This window comes from Triticum aestivum, chromosome 4D (genome assembly GCF_018294505.1).
Source record: "Triticum aestivum cultivar Chinese Spring chromosome 4D, IWGSC CS RefSeq v2.1, whole genome shotgun sequence".
NCBI classification, from domain to species: domain Eukaryota; kingdom Viridiplantae; phylum Streptophyta; class Magnoliopsida; order Poales; family Poaceae; genus Triticum; species Triticum aestivum.
In genome coordinates, this window is record NC_057805.1 from 9,828,091 (window position 1) to 9,841,003 (window position 12,913).

The 12,913-nt window shown below is 46.4% G+C and overlaps 1 protein-coding gene across 1 annotated transcript; it reads left to right on the forward strand.

The window, feature by feature from the left end:
• The first annotated feature begins 10,228 nt into the window (after positions 1–10,228).
• Positions 10,229–12,197, forward strand: LOC123095688 (uncharacterized). Its single transcript, XM_044517236.1, has 2 exons — positions 10,229–11,165; positions 11,475–12,197. The coding sequence occupies exons 1-2, from the start codon at positions 10,396–10,398 to the stop codon at positions 12,094–12,096; spliced, it is 1,392 nt and encodes a 463-aa protein (XP_044373171.1). The 5' UTR covers positions 10,229–10,395; the 3' UTR covers positions 12,097–12,197.
• The last annotated feature ends 716 nt before the right edge of the window (positions 12,198–12,913 follow it).

Genomic DNA, 12,913 nt, shown 5'->3' on the forward strand with positions numbered 1-12,913 from the left:
GGTCGTACGGCGCCTGCAGCTGCTGCTCTTCACTGCCTCTGACGGCGGTGGTGCTGGTGCTAGTGCTGGGTGAAGAAGATGGCCAAGCCCCACCCTATGCAGGAATGAGACGCCTCCTCTGCTGCTCACCGCAGCTTGTCCTCCGCAGCGGAGGAGAAGACGAGAGTGATGGGCCATCGTGGTAGCCACTCCTGCGAAGAAGGCAAGATTCTTCTGAGCCCAATACATCCTATGCAGGTCCTTGGCCTACAACACACCAGATGCAACCACATGAGTAAGTGAACGAGCTGTTTAGAACAGTAAAACTAATTAACTTTATGTCGTCTCTGAAAGAAATTGCAAAAATATAACTTTATTCATGGGTATATTTGTTCAACCAAGAATTACATGTGCAGGTAGAAAAAATAAAAATAAGAAGATTTGCATGTTCACATATCATCAAGATAAACAAATAAACTCATGAAAAACTGGAAGTCAGAGCCCGGCTTGCAATTGACAGGATATTATTTTCTGCGAATATAGAGAAGAGAGAGTTACAACAAGAACTTCTTTTGTTACTAAGCTAAATGGATGTTTTCCTATAAATAAGCTAAATGGGTGTTTCTTAGAAATAAGCTAAACGGATGTTTCAGCACACCAAGACTAGAAGATTCACAAAAGCCAGGGACTAATTACAGCAGCATATATACTGCAAAAGATTGGAGCTAGCATACCACATAATTTTGCATCTAAAGATGCAATTTTTCAGCTATCTTGTTCTTTTACTATGAAACTTAAAGGTTAGACATGTCAAAGAGGGAATTGAGAAAAACAATCTTAGAAAAACTTGGCCTACAACAGTATGGCATGGTTTGAACAAATATAAGGCCTTCAAGTTGGTGCAAAATTCATCACAGCTCCAAATGAGCCAAAGTAGACATCGATAGGATACCACATAAACTTGGCCAATTTATAATCTCTTAATACTGTCAACCACTAGCTATTAAATGAACAATGATAAAACTGTAAGAGGTAATAATACTGTGTCGCTACGACTCTTGTATCACAAACAACGGCTGAAGGAACTCACATAAAGACAGGAAAAATATATTCAAAGAAGCCCTTTCATGTTCACATATAAAAAAATAAACAAAAATGAATTCAGAGAAGTCTAGCATTGGAACTGAATGGAGATTACTTTCTACGAGTACAGAGAATTACAACTAGAGCACCCTCCTAAGCTAAAGGGGCGTTTTTTCCTGTAAATAAGAGAAAAGGATGGTTTCTTTGAAATAAGCTTAGTGGATGTTTCATCCACCAAGGCGGAAAGATTCAAGAAAGCTAGCAGGCAAAAGGTTACATCATGTGTAAAAGGCTAAAAGCTGTACTGTAAAACACATAACACACAATTTCAAAGAAACGGAGGTGGTCGGCGGAGGTTTTTGGGTGGCTCAAATATAATCGATCGCGGCATGGCGATGCGCGTCTACCGCCTCGATCGTCCCCGTGATGCATGCACGTGTGGTGTACGTGCCCGGATGCATGTACAGTACAGTACATGTGGTGTACGTGCATGCATGTCGATGATCTGCTTATTTGCGGAGGCCGCGTGCACGTACGTGCGTGTGAGGATCATCTCGCCATACTCTGGTTCGATGTTGGTTTTCAGTGATGAAAATCGGAAGGAGGAAGCTCTTCTTTGATAAAAAAAAAAGGATCACCTCGCCGGAGTGGACGGCGGCGCCAGAGAGGAAGGAGTCGATCGATGGAGCCAGTGGCCCTAGCTTGCATTTGCATGCCGTTGTAGAGGACAGCGACTTGGACGTGCGTGGCTTCCGCGTGATGGACATGATGGATCCTTTGGCCAGCGAAGACGGCGGGAAAGGAGATAATATAATGGCCAGCGAAGACGGCGGGAAAGGAAAGGGTCGCCGGAGTCGGAATTGGCGGCCGGTTCGTCTCTCCCTCTCTTGTTGTGTCGTCTGCAAAGAAAGAAAAGTCGTCGTCGGTGTCAGCGAGGAGGACGTTGGAGCTAGCGTCAGGCGTGCTCAGCGCCCACGCCGGAGAAGACTCGGCACGGCACGATGCGGCAGCCCAAATAAGAGGCCGCCTTAAATTTAGGAAAAAGTCTAAAATAAACCTTGAACTTGTAGACGGAAGCTAGATCGAACCCTAAACTTCAAATCCCGAAAATCAGCACACCGAACTCTCAGATCCCGGTCTATTTCCAACCTTGAGTGAGTTTCCAAACAGGGATTGTCGACGTGGCATGTTAAATCCCGGGATTGTTGGATGTGCACTCAACTGGGCCGGCCCATCAGGCACGAAGGGAGTTTTTTTTTTTAAATTTTCCTTAAGGCGCGCGACGTAAAAAGTCTTCTGTTCATTAAAGCGCGAAGTAACAAATACGTCTCGGGCTGAATCGAACTTGGGACCTGGCTGAATCGAGCTCATCCCGCTAGCCAAAAATACGCACAACTAATATAATAAAGGCCCGATGTATTTAAGAAAACATAAACAATTTTGGAAATGTCCGGACATTTTATAAAGTGGGAGCACTTTTTGAAAATCCTGAATACTTTAAGAAAACAACATTTTTTTTTAAAAAGCAATCAATTTTGAAAAAGCGAACACTTTCTGAAACATAAATATTTTTGAAACCTGAAGAAAATTTGAAAGTGCGAACACTTTTTGAAAATTGTAAAACTGGGAACAAAAATTGAAACATGAACAAATGTGTAAAGAAAATGTTTGTGACATCTAAAAAATATCACGAGTTTAGATAAATGTATGTGGCATTTCAATAAAAAATGTACAACATAAAATAATATTCGTGTGATTCAAAAACTGTGCTTGTGACATTTTTAAAAAAGTATATACAATGTAAAATAAATGTTTGCATGATGTAGAAAAATGTGTCATACCCTTAAAAGACTATATGTGACATGTGTTTGAAAAAAATGCATACAATTTTAAAAATGTTTGAAAAAATGCATACAAATTTAAAATGTCCATGTAGTTTATGAAATGTTTATTGTCGTTAAGAAAATGTATAACGTGTATCTGGAAAAATATTACTGTGTATTCAAAAAATAATGGAAAACATGTATTTTTAAAAATGTACGTAATGTATTTGTAAAATGTCGAAAGTGTACCAAAACACATTTTATGTCTGCGCTAAAAATGTACATAGGGTACTGATAATAATTAGACTTGTATAAAAAAGAAAACCAGTTACCAATAAAGAAACAGAATAAAAGCGAAAAACAATATGAAGAAAAAAAGAAAAGTATAATGAATAAAGAAAAAATAGAAAAAGAACAAAGTACATTAAAGAAAATACAAAATAAAACGAATGAAAAAAGAAAGAAAAAACAAACAGAAACAAAATTAAAAAAATAAAGAAAACCAGAGCAGCGAGAGCAACTACTAATAGGCCGGCCCAATTCAGCGAATACCAGCTAAATCCTCTCAAGGTTCAAAATAGACCGGGATCAGAGAGTTCAGTGTGCTGAGTTCAGGAATTGAGAGTTCAGGGTTCAATTTAGCTTTCGTCTATAAGTTCAAGGTTTATTTTAGACTTTTCCCTTAAATTTAACTATGTGCTTTCGATCGTCAACGCCGGCCGGGCGGCGTTGCGAGCCGGAGCATGCATGCATGCCTGGCAATGGCATGGCCACCGTGGCGTGGTGATCGTGCAAATACGTTGTCCATGCTCCGGCCGCGTGCACGTAGGTGCGTGTGAGGATCGCCTCGCCGGAGTGGATGACGGCCGGCGTCGCCTATCGTGTGAGGTCGTCACGGCGGGCGGAAATCGCGACGGCGACGAAGAAGAAAGCCAAGGAAGGAAGCACGGGGAATGAGAGAGAGAGAGCGTCGCGAGTGGGTCCCACTCCAAGCGGATCGGATCGGGCATATGCGTGCACCAGCGCACGAGTTGTTTGGTTTTGATTTTGACTTGGAAACCCAAAAAATGAATTTGAAAAAAAAATGATCGAATCGGGATGGCGAGCGAGTCAACGCTCCGCGGAAGGAAATTGAAGTGCGTCCCATACGTTAATCTAGCCTTACAGGTGGGCCCAACCAGTCAGTTTGACTGTTTTCGCGAGGTTATCCGACTATCAGTGCTCCGCGATACGCATTAGGCACATTTCCGGTAGTTTTTTGTGATCTACCTTCAATGTGGTACCAAGTGGTTACCCTAGCCTCAAGTGTGGTGGTTTTGGGTAAAATAACTCATCTGATCTCCATGGCCCTGGTGGCGGCGCAGGTGCTGCCCGTGCCCGACGACATCCTCACGTGCGTCCTCGGCCGTCTCGCGCCGCGCTGCTTCTGCAAAGGCCGGCGCGACGTCATTGACGCTCGCCGCCTGCTGCGAACGGACCTTCTCCCGCTCTCGCTCTACGGGATCTTCTTCATGGAGATAGACGTCCTCTGCGGCGACCCCCCAAAGCTCTTCACAAACCCGCTGACAAGTCGCAGGATCGACGCAAACCTTGACTACGCCGGCATGGAAGACTTTTTCAAATTCAATGAACATTTTCCAAGTTTAATGAACTTTTTTTAAATTCGATAGACTTTTTTCTTAAATTCGTGAACTTTTTTCTTCAAAATCGATGAACTTTTACCAAATTCGATGAACTTTTTTCAAATTTGATTTTTTTTTCTTCAGATTTGATGAACTTTTTTTCGAATTTGATGAACTTTTTTTGAATTCAACAAACTTTTTTCAAATTCGATGAACTTTCTTGAAATTTGATGAACTTTTTTTTTAATTTGACAAACTTTTTTTCCAAATTCGATGAACTTTTTTAAAATTTTTGATGAACTTTTTTGAAATTTGATGAACTATTTTTCAGATTCAATGTTTTTTTTCAAATTCGATGAACTTTTTGGCAAATTCGACGAACTTTTTCAAAATCGATGAACTTTTTTCTAAGCACAAGAGTACATACTATAGCCAACTGGTTTATCTTTTAACTCTAGCCAACTGGTTTTTTTCCTTAAGAAAATGAGTATGTACTGTAGCAATTTAGCCATAGAGAAAAAAAAACAATCGAGGGGAGCCAGGGATCGAGGGAGCGGCGGGGGGGCAGCGAGCGGGCGAGTGGGAGGAGCCAGCCAGCGAGAGCAAGCGTTACTGGGCCAGGCCCAGTCAAGCTACGCAGCGGGCGCTGCGTTCGCCAACGGGCCTGATTTACTGGGCGGGTTCCTCGAATTAGTACCACCTCGTGTATATGTTTTACATTCAAACTGAAAGTGTAAAATCACGAAAAAAAGCGTATTGTAACGGTGAACCCGACGGACTCAATCCGTGCTTTATATTATACTAGCACAAATACCCGTGCGTTGCAGCGGGTGAATAAAAACCACACTTCCCTAATCCCCTCTCATTTCACGACACAACGCCGAGCATGATGACATGAACAAACTCTTTGAAATCGGCTGCCATGAAAATATGTACTGTAGAAAAAATATGCATGTATTTCAGAAGTGTACTGAAGGTGTGTGGAATTTAAATCATAAAAATAGGTGTGTGAAATTTAAATCATAGAAATATCTACGTGGTTGTGAGTATCTCTTCATGCCTTTGTTGGAGTTGCTTAGTGATGCGCAAAACATATCACATTATACCGTAAATTGTAAAGTCCATTTTAGTATAATGTTTTTTTGCTTCACTTCGTAGGAAACACGAATTTTCATGAACCAATGTTGGCTAGGTTTAGGGAATGTGTAGCATAGCACTATTCGTGTCTAACAAGCAAGCACCTATTTTTAACCGGTACTATCATTTTCATTATAATTCTCAAAAAAAATATTCTACATGAACAATAAATAAACAATTTTTTATTATGACTTAGACATAGTTTTTTTTGCAGGTGTTAAAAATTCTAACATAATTTTCTCTCGAGTTATGGACGGGGTAAAAACTTCGTTTGTGGGATTATAGCTCGTGGCAGAGGATGAATTTTTTTTAGGGGGTCGACTTTTGATTGATTTCTAGCTGGTTTACTTTGTTCCCATAATCTTTTTAGATATCAATCAACTCATTACGGGACAAAACAAATGACAAAAAATCACCAGGCTATTTTTCTCTCAATCCCAGATATCCCTCTCTTTCCTTCTTTATTGTCAATTCCCAGAATCCCTCCTTTCCTTCTATGTTCTCTCCATTCTTCCTTAGTAGGACACTTTCTTCTTATTACGGGACGGCTGGCTTCCCACTTTTTTCCTCGAATCCCTCCTTTCCTTGTTATTACGGGACAGCTTCCCCACTTCCCTATTTTTTGCTTTCAATCCTCGAAATCCCTCCTTTCCTTCTTATTACCCTTTCCCCTCTTCGGCTAGACCACCCATTACACAGGCACCAACACCAACGTCGTTAGCGCGCTTCAACACACTCTTTGAAGACCTTCACCTCAATCGGGGCCGGGAGTAGAGGATGGTGGATAAATCGTTAGGGGATGAATCTAGATGTTGATGCATGACTCCTTTGTTCGATCGACAGCTCCAACACCGGCTACGCCAAGACTTTCAGTTTTCCACCAATAAATTCGTGAAAATATCCTAGACTTAGACTTCAAGTTTTCCACCCACGAATTTGTATACGGCATGCCTAACATATTTAGCCCAAATCAGATTTAAAAAAAAGTAGAGTGATCCAACGCACGCTAGTTTTCTATTTCGTTTATGCAGCTACTTTTTTCTACGGAAGAAACGCACGTGAGAAACAGGCCGGCACGAGTTGGGCCAAGACGTCCCAGCAGGCCCATTCCCAGCGTCTGTAACCTAACCCCGCAAGCAGGTCGGCCATCGCTCGACTGCTCCTTCCTCCCCTGCTAGCACCGCTAGGCTCTGTGATCCCTGACTGCTCCCGTCGCACGTGCAGCCGTCGCCCCCGCGTCCATCTAGGTCCTCCCTCTGTTCTGCCTTGACAGGAACGGCGCAACCATGGCCGGCGCCTGCCCTCAGTCCGCCGCTGGAGTCCGGTCGACCTCCTCCACCCCTCGCCTCGCACCTGTCCTCGCCGGGGGACACCCCCTCCTGCGGTCCTGCCTCACACCCAAGGGCGCCCCTGATGCTCCTGTTTCTCCGGCTACCGGCCCCTGCTCTGCTCTGGGCAATCATCATTGTTCCGGTCAATCTCATGGAGCTCCTGTTGCTTGGCTTGTTGACAGCCAATCTACAAAAGTATATAAATCGGTGGATTTTGTTGTATGGGGGCACGGTGGGACTATTCGATACGTGCGGACGGGACAGCCAGGGAGTTGGACTTCTGGAGCTAAACGTTTTTCTGGAGTGCGGGTACATTCTAAAAAACCACAGGGACCTTCATGTAAAAAAGGTGTGACGGTGAACCCGACAAAGTCAATCCGTGCTTTATTATTATAGCAAAAAGGCACGTGCGTTGCAACGGGTATAAGATATAGATTTAAGGGTTTGTGTGGTATTTGAGAGTTTATCTTTCATAATGCATTGTTGAGTTGTAGCTTCCAATTCGCATGCTTCTACCTTTCCATATCTTTATTTTAATGCAAAATTGCTGTGCACACATACCACTATCACAAGCTGCACTTTCTTTGTTGATTAGCAATATCAACTCCAAATATGTTCCCTATAAAGCATTATCTGTTTGCAATATCCTATTAAAACATTAACACATCAAATTGGACATCAGAGACCACTCCAAATATATTGTAAATTGTACTTATTTTTCAGGTCATCAATTAAATTATTAAATATGCATGTCTATGTGATGACCAACCAAGATGTTAACCCGAGCACATCGAAATAGCTTCATTTTATGCTACTATATCATGACCAAAAATAGAGGATTATATGGGGAAAAATAGTGTAGGAAGAATGAAGTAGAAAAATATCAACTGCTTTAAAATTACCACACGTGGCAGATGTTAGGGAGCCTTCATAGCAAGCAGCACGCATCGCACATTTTTTTTAGAAATGGAGGAGGACCCCCGGCCTCTGCATCTGGACGATGCATGCAGCCACTTTATTAATTATTCACACAAGACCTTGCAAAGTAATACAACAGTCAGACTAAAGCCACCGTCTAGGCAACATCTGTTGCTACTTCTATCCAGTTGATGAAGGGATGCTAATAGTCTAGGCCTAATACCAAAACAGACCTCGCAGCCAAACCTACCATCTAAGACCTGAGGTCCCAACCAGGACGCCTGCAACGTATGGGCACCCACCAGTCCGGCGCACTTCTCAACCAGGACGCCTGCCGGGTATGAGGCCGCCACAGCCACCTGCCACCAATCCATCTTCAGTGTTGTACTGCTGCATCAACCTTACCTGGTCTAGCTGCCGTCGACGCCACCACGACGCCAGACGGCGCCACCTCCCTGCGCGAGTCCATCTCCGCGCATCAGACGTCGAGTCTTCATGGCGCCATGCCGCCAAGATCCGTCGCCATCAATGTGTAAGTTGAAGCACCGCTCCACCAAAAAGCCTTCCACTGGTCCCTCGGTCCGTGTACACCTCCACGAATGACGCCCCCCAAGAGGGAAACGACACCATAGCACCGCCGTCATCTGATCTACTGATCTAGAGTTTCCCCCAGAGGTAGCATAGAGTGGCCTTGAATTTCTCCATGGCGATGCCTTCAAGAAGGGAATGACGCAGACAGCGCCGCCACCGCCGGCCTTACAGCTAGCCGAGAGCAGGTTTTTCACCCAGATCGGTTCGAAGATCCTCCCTCAAGCATCTCGTGCACGGACTGCCGCCATCTCTGCCGGGGACCGGACGAAAGGGATCCAGGCCGCCGCTGCCTGACCGGCCATGGCACCACCACGGTGCTTACAGCCGGCGCCATCAGGCCCACCGTGCTCGCCTGTAGATGCACACCGGAACCGCCGGCCCGCCCAAGCCCATCTGGGCAAGACCAGATTGGCAATCTTGGCCGCCGCCACAGGGGTGACTCCGCCGCGGGGAGGTTGCGCCTCCGCTGACTCCGCCGTCACGCATGCCCTAGGGATCCCGCCGCTCCTTGCCGCCGGATCTGCGTCGAACGATGTGCCGCCGCCGCCCGGAAAAAACACGACCACCGCACGAGGGATAAGGCCCCGCCGCCGCCATCATAGGCCAGGCTTCGTCGGTGAGACCTCGGGCGGCGGCAGGACGGAGGAGGCAAGGGGAGGGGGCCTAGGGCCGGCGGCGTGGTCGCCCTCCGTGTCGCCTAGGGTTGGCGACGCGGGGATGGGTGCGTCGCACATGATGTAGCTAGGAGGCAAACCATGGGATGCAAAATATTCATCTGCTCCACGGGACTATATTTAGCACACCGTTTTGTGTTTTTCCAGCCCACTTGCACTCATAAAGCCTGTCCGCCTACCATACTGATCATTGAAAATTTGAAACTTTAGCATTGTGCTTCAAATTTTATATGCCGTACCGATCATTGCTTTGAAACTTTGGACAAAGATTAGTCAAGGAGCTGCTACTCCATCAAACTTGTACTTGGTGCATACTCCATGCACGCACGCCGTGTATTTACGCCGCCCAGGGGCTCATGTGGCCACGAGAGCATATGCCTGGAGGGAGGCCATGGGATGAGCAACATGCAAACACCACGTGCGCCTCCGTCGCCATGTGAGCTTTGCTGCCGAGATGATTCAGATGAACACTGAAGGCTCCTCTCCATCTTTCTCTCCTCGCCTGCGCCATGCCCAGACGCGTCGTCGCTGCCCTTGCTCCCGAGCCTGGACCATGGCTGTCGACCATGGCTGCAGCTGTCGAGCCCCACGCCGTAGCCTGCACCTTGCCGTGGACCCCGGCCTCAATCCGACGAGCCTCCTCCTTCCTCCCTGCTCCTGTGTCCACCATGGACGCTGGTCCTTTTTCTATTGCCACGCCCGAGCTCGCCTTGAGTCTTCCTGCCAGAGGCCTATTAGAATAATCATGACTTAGAGTTAGTATATTATTAGAGATTAGAGATAGAGAATAGAGAATAGAGAATAAAGAATAGAGATAGAGATAGAGATAGAGACAGAGAAAGATTAGGGATAGGGATTAGGGAAAGAATAAGTATAAGATATCTCCTTTTTGAACGGGCAAACATATCTATTATGTGATCTACATCTATTGTAGTTCAAAAAGGAAACCGTATATATAAAGCTAACGCACGAACGCGTACGCTTTCCAGCCAGTCACGACGCGCGACGGCATGCATGCCAGCCGTTGATTCGACGTGCAAGCGCGTACGTGGCCGCGCTAGCTGTATCGACGTACGACCGACCGACCGACGTCTCCCCGGATCGGAAGAGCTAGCCCTAGCCCGTCTCCTCTTATAATACCCAACCTTTTTGCAAGAGCTAGCGCCTCCATCGATACGTCTCGTATAGAGTCCCCGAGCAAGAGCTGCGCCGATCGATCATCACCCGATCGATTCACATGGAAGCCGGCGATCATCGCGATCAATCCATGGCCGGTGTGGCGGCGCACGCGCAGCTGCTGCCCGACGACATCCTCGCGTGTGTCCTCCGCTGTCTCGAGCCACGCAGCCTCGCCGCGTCCCGCTGCGTCTGCAAAGGCTGGCGCGCCGTCGTCGACGGCCACCGCCTGCTGCGGACGGACCTCCTCCCGCTCTCGCTCTACGGGATCTTCTTCATGGAGATAGACGTCCTCTGCAGCGACCCCCCAAAGCTCTTCGCAAACCCGCTGACAAGTCGCAGGATCGACGCAAACCTTGACTACGCCGACACGGAAGAGGGTTTATGCATCATCGAGAATCATTGCAACGGACTCCTCCTACTCTGGGGCAACATGGTGGTCAACCCGGCCACCCGGCAATGGGTGCGCCTGCCTCCGCCTCCGCCGCGGTGCACCGAGAGTGGGATGGAGGGCTTCTACGACGACGTCTGCCTTGCCTTTGACCCCACCGTGTCCCCCGACTATGAGGTATATATGGTTCCTAGGGTCCCCTGCGAGCTTGATCCCACTGCGACAATATTTACGGAGGAATCGGAGTGGCCGCCCTCGTCATGTGCAATACGAGTCTTCTCTTCCAGGACATGGAGATGGGAGGAGAGGTCGTTCCTCCGCAGAGGAGAGGCTGCAGGCACCATCGCCGACATGCAGCAATATACACAGTTCCAACGCTGTTACACCGTCTACTGGAAAGGGGCGCTTTATGTGCACTGTCAAAATGACTCCATCATGCGGTATGTATATGCATTCACTCACCCGGCCCGCTCTTAATTTAATTAGTTAGGTTTAGCTTCTTTTTTACTATAGATTTTGATTTATTCAGGGTTTGATGTAACTCGTTGCTTAATACAGTAAATTATAATACCTCTGTTCCAAAAAGTATATAATTGAAGATGTTGCGCGTTTTTCCTAAATCAAACTTGCTTAATTTTGACCAAGCCAAAATACATAATTCAAGTTCGAAACTCAATTTGTTCATATATGTTCTTATTAACATGCATATATTTTATATTCACCCGTTGGCGTCTCAACTTAATTTGCAGCATAACATTATCGGATGGTGCGTATCAAGTGATTAAATCGCCAGCTGGGGGCAAGATGAATGGTTCTGCACATCTTTATCTTGGAAAATCAAACAAGGGGGTGTACTGTGCTTTGATTTATCATAATCTTCAGCACCAGTTTCAGGTTTGGTTGCTGGATGAATCTTGTGGTAGAATGGGGTGGGAGTTAAAGAATGATATCAAATTTGCGCCAGTGATGGCAAAAATTTCTTTGGTCAAGTATAAGGATGGATTCCCCAACAAAAAAAAGCACAAGGATCAAAACCTCAGACCTTGGATCTTTCTGAGAGGTAATTGTTTTGATGAAGATGTTAAGCAAGCACTAACGGAAGATAATGCTGAATGGGACTACAGCAAGGGTTTTATCCTTGAGACTCAAGATCTTAAGGTTAATTCTGACCACATGCATTTTGAAGAAGTCTATTTCCTTGGATTTCATCCATATAAAGAGATTGTCTTTTTGTGGATGTCACGAGACACGGCAGTTGCTTATGATTTTAGTAGCTCTAAAGTACAGTGCTTGGGCAAGTTACACGCGCATTGGATCGGAAAGTCTTTTCCGTACACACCATGTTGGATAGGAGAGTTATCTGAAAAATAATAATTGTGAGGATAATATTCAGGGTGCATTTTTATTTGACTTGTATAAATTAAGTTCAGGGATATGAATTCTTATAGAAGACGATTTTAACAACCGGCTCCCATCCTATTTTTATTTCCTCTGTATGTGTTCTTTTCTTTTGTATGAAAGGTGCATTAGAATGTTAAATGAATTTACCATCCCTATGCAAACCATAAGTGATGGATGTGCAGCTGCAAAACCAGAGCTTCCTTGAGTTTGACGAGGCCCTGCAGAGGGCCCTGCCGCTTCGTCAGCCACCTCCCCCGAGGCCGGTTGTCCTGGACGCTGCCGAAGCAGATGCGGTGAAGGAGAGCCTCCTGATCATGATGCAGGCTCTGGCGGAGGGGCTCAACGCTCGCCGCGGCCTCCTGAGCTTCCACAACCACGGCGAGGAGGAACCCGCGGCGTCTCCAAAGGAAACCGTGGCTTGACATCCTGCAGCGTTTACAGTTAATTCCCCTAAAGCTCCACTAATTAACCTGTCTGGGGAGCAACTAAGAAGTACTCTATGATGTAATTGTTAGGTTGATCTCTCTCCCGTTCGAGCCCAACGGGTCGAACGGGCGCCTGACTCGCGCCCTGATCGGGGGCGCCCAACCAAACCATGGTTGGTGGGCCCCTGTGACCCGCGCTATATAAACAGAGGTGGGGGCCGGGGCGCTATTCACGAGGTTAATCGCTGCCACAAACCCCACCAACAATCCCTACCGATCTAGGGTTAGTGCGGTGCTCACGGGAAGCTCCACCACCTCGCCCACTCTCCGCCATCGCCGTGCGCCCCAGCACCACGATGGCC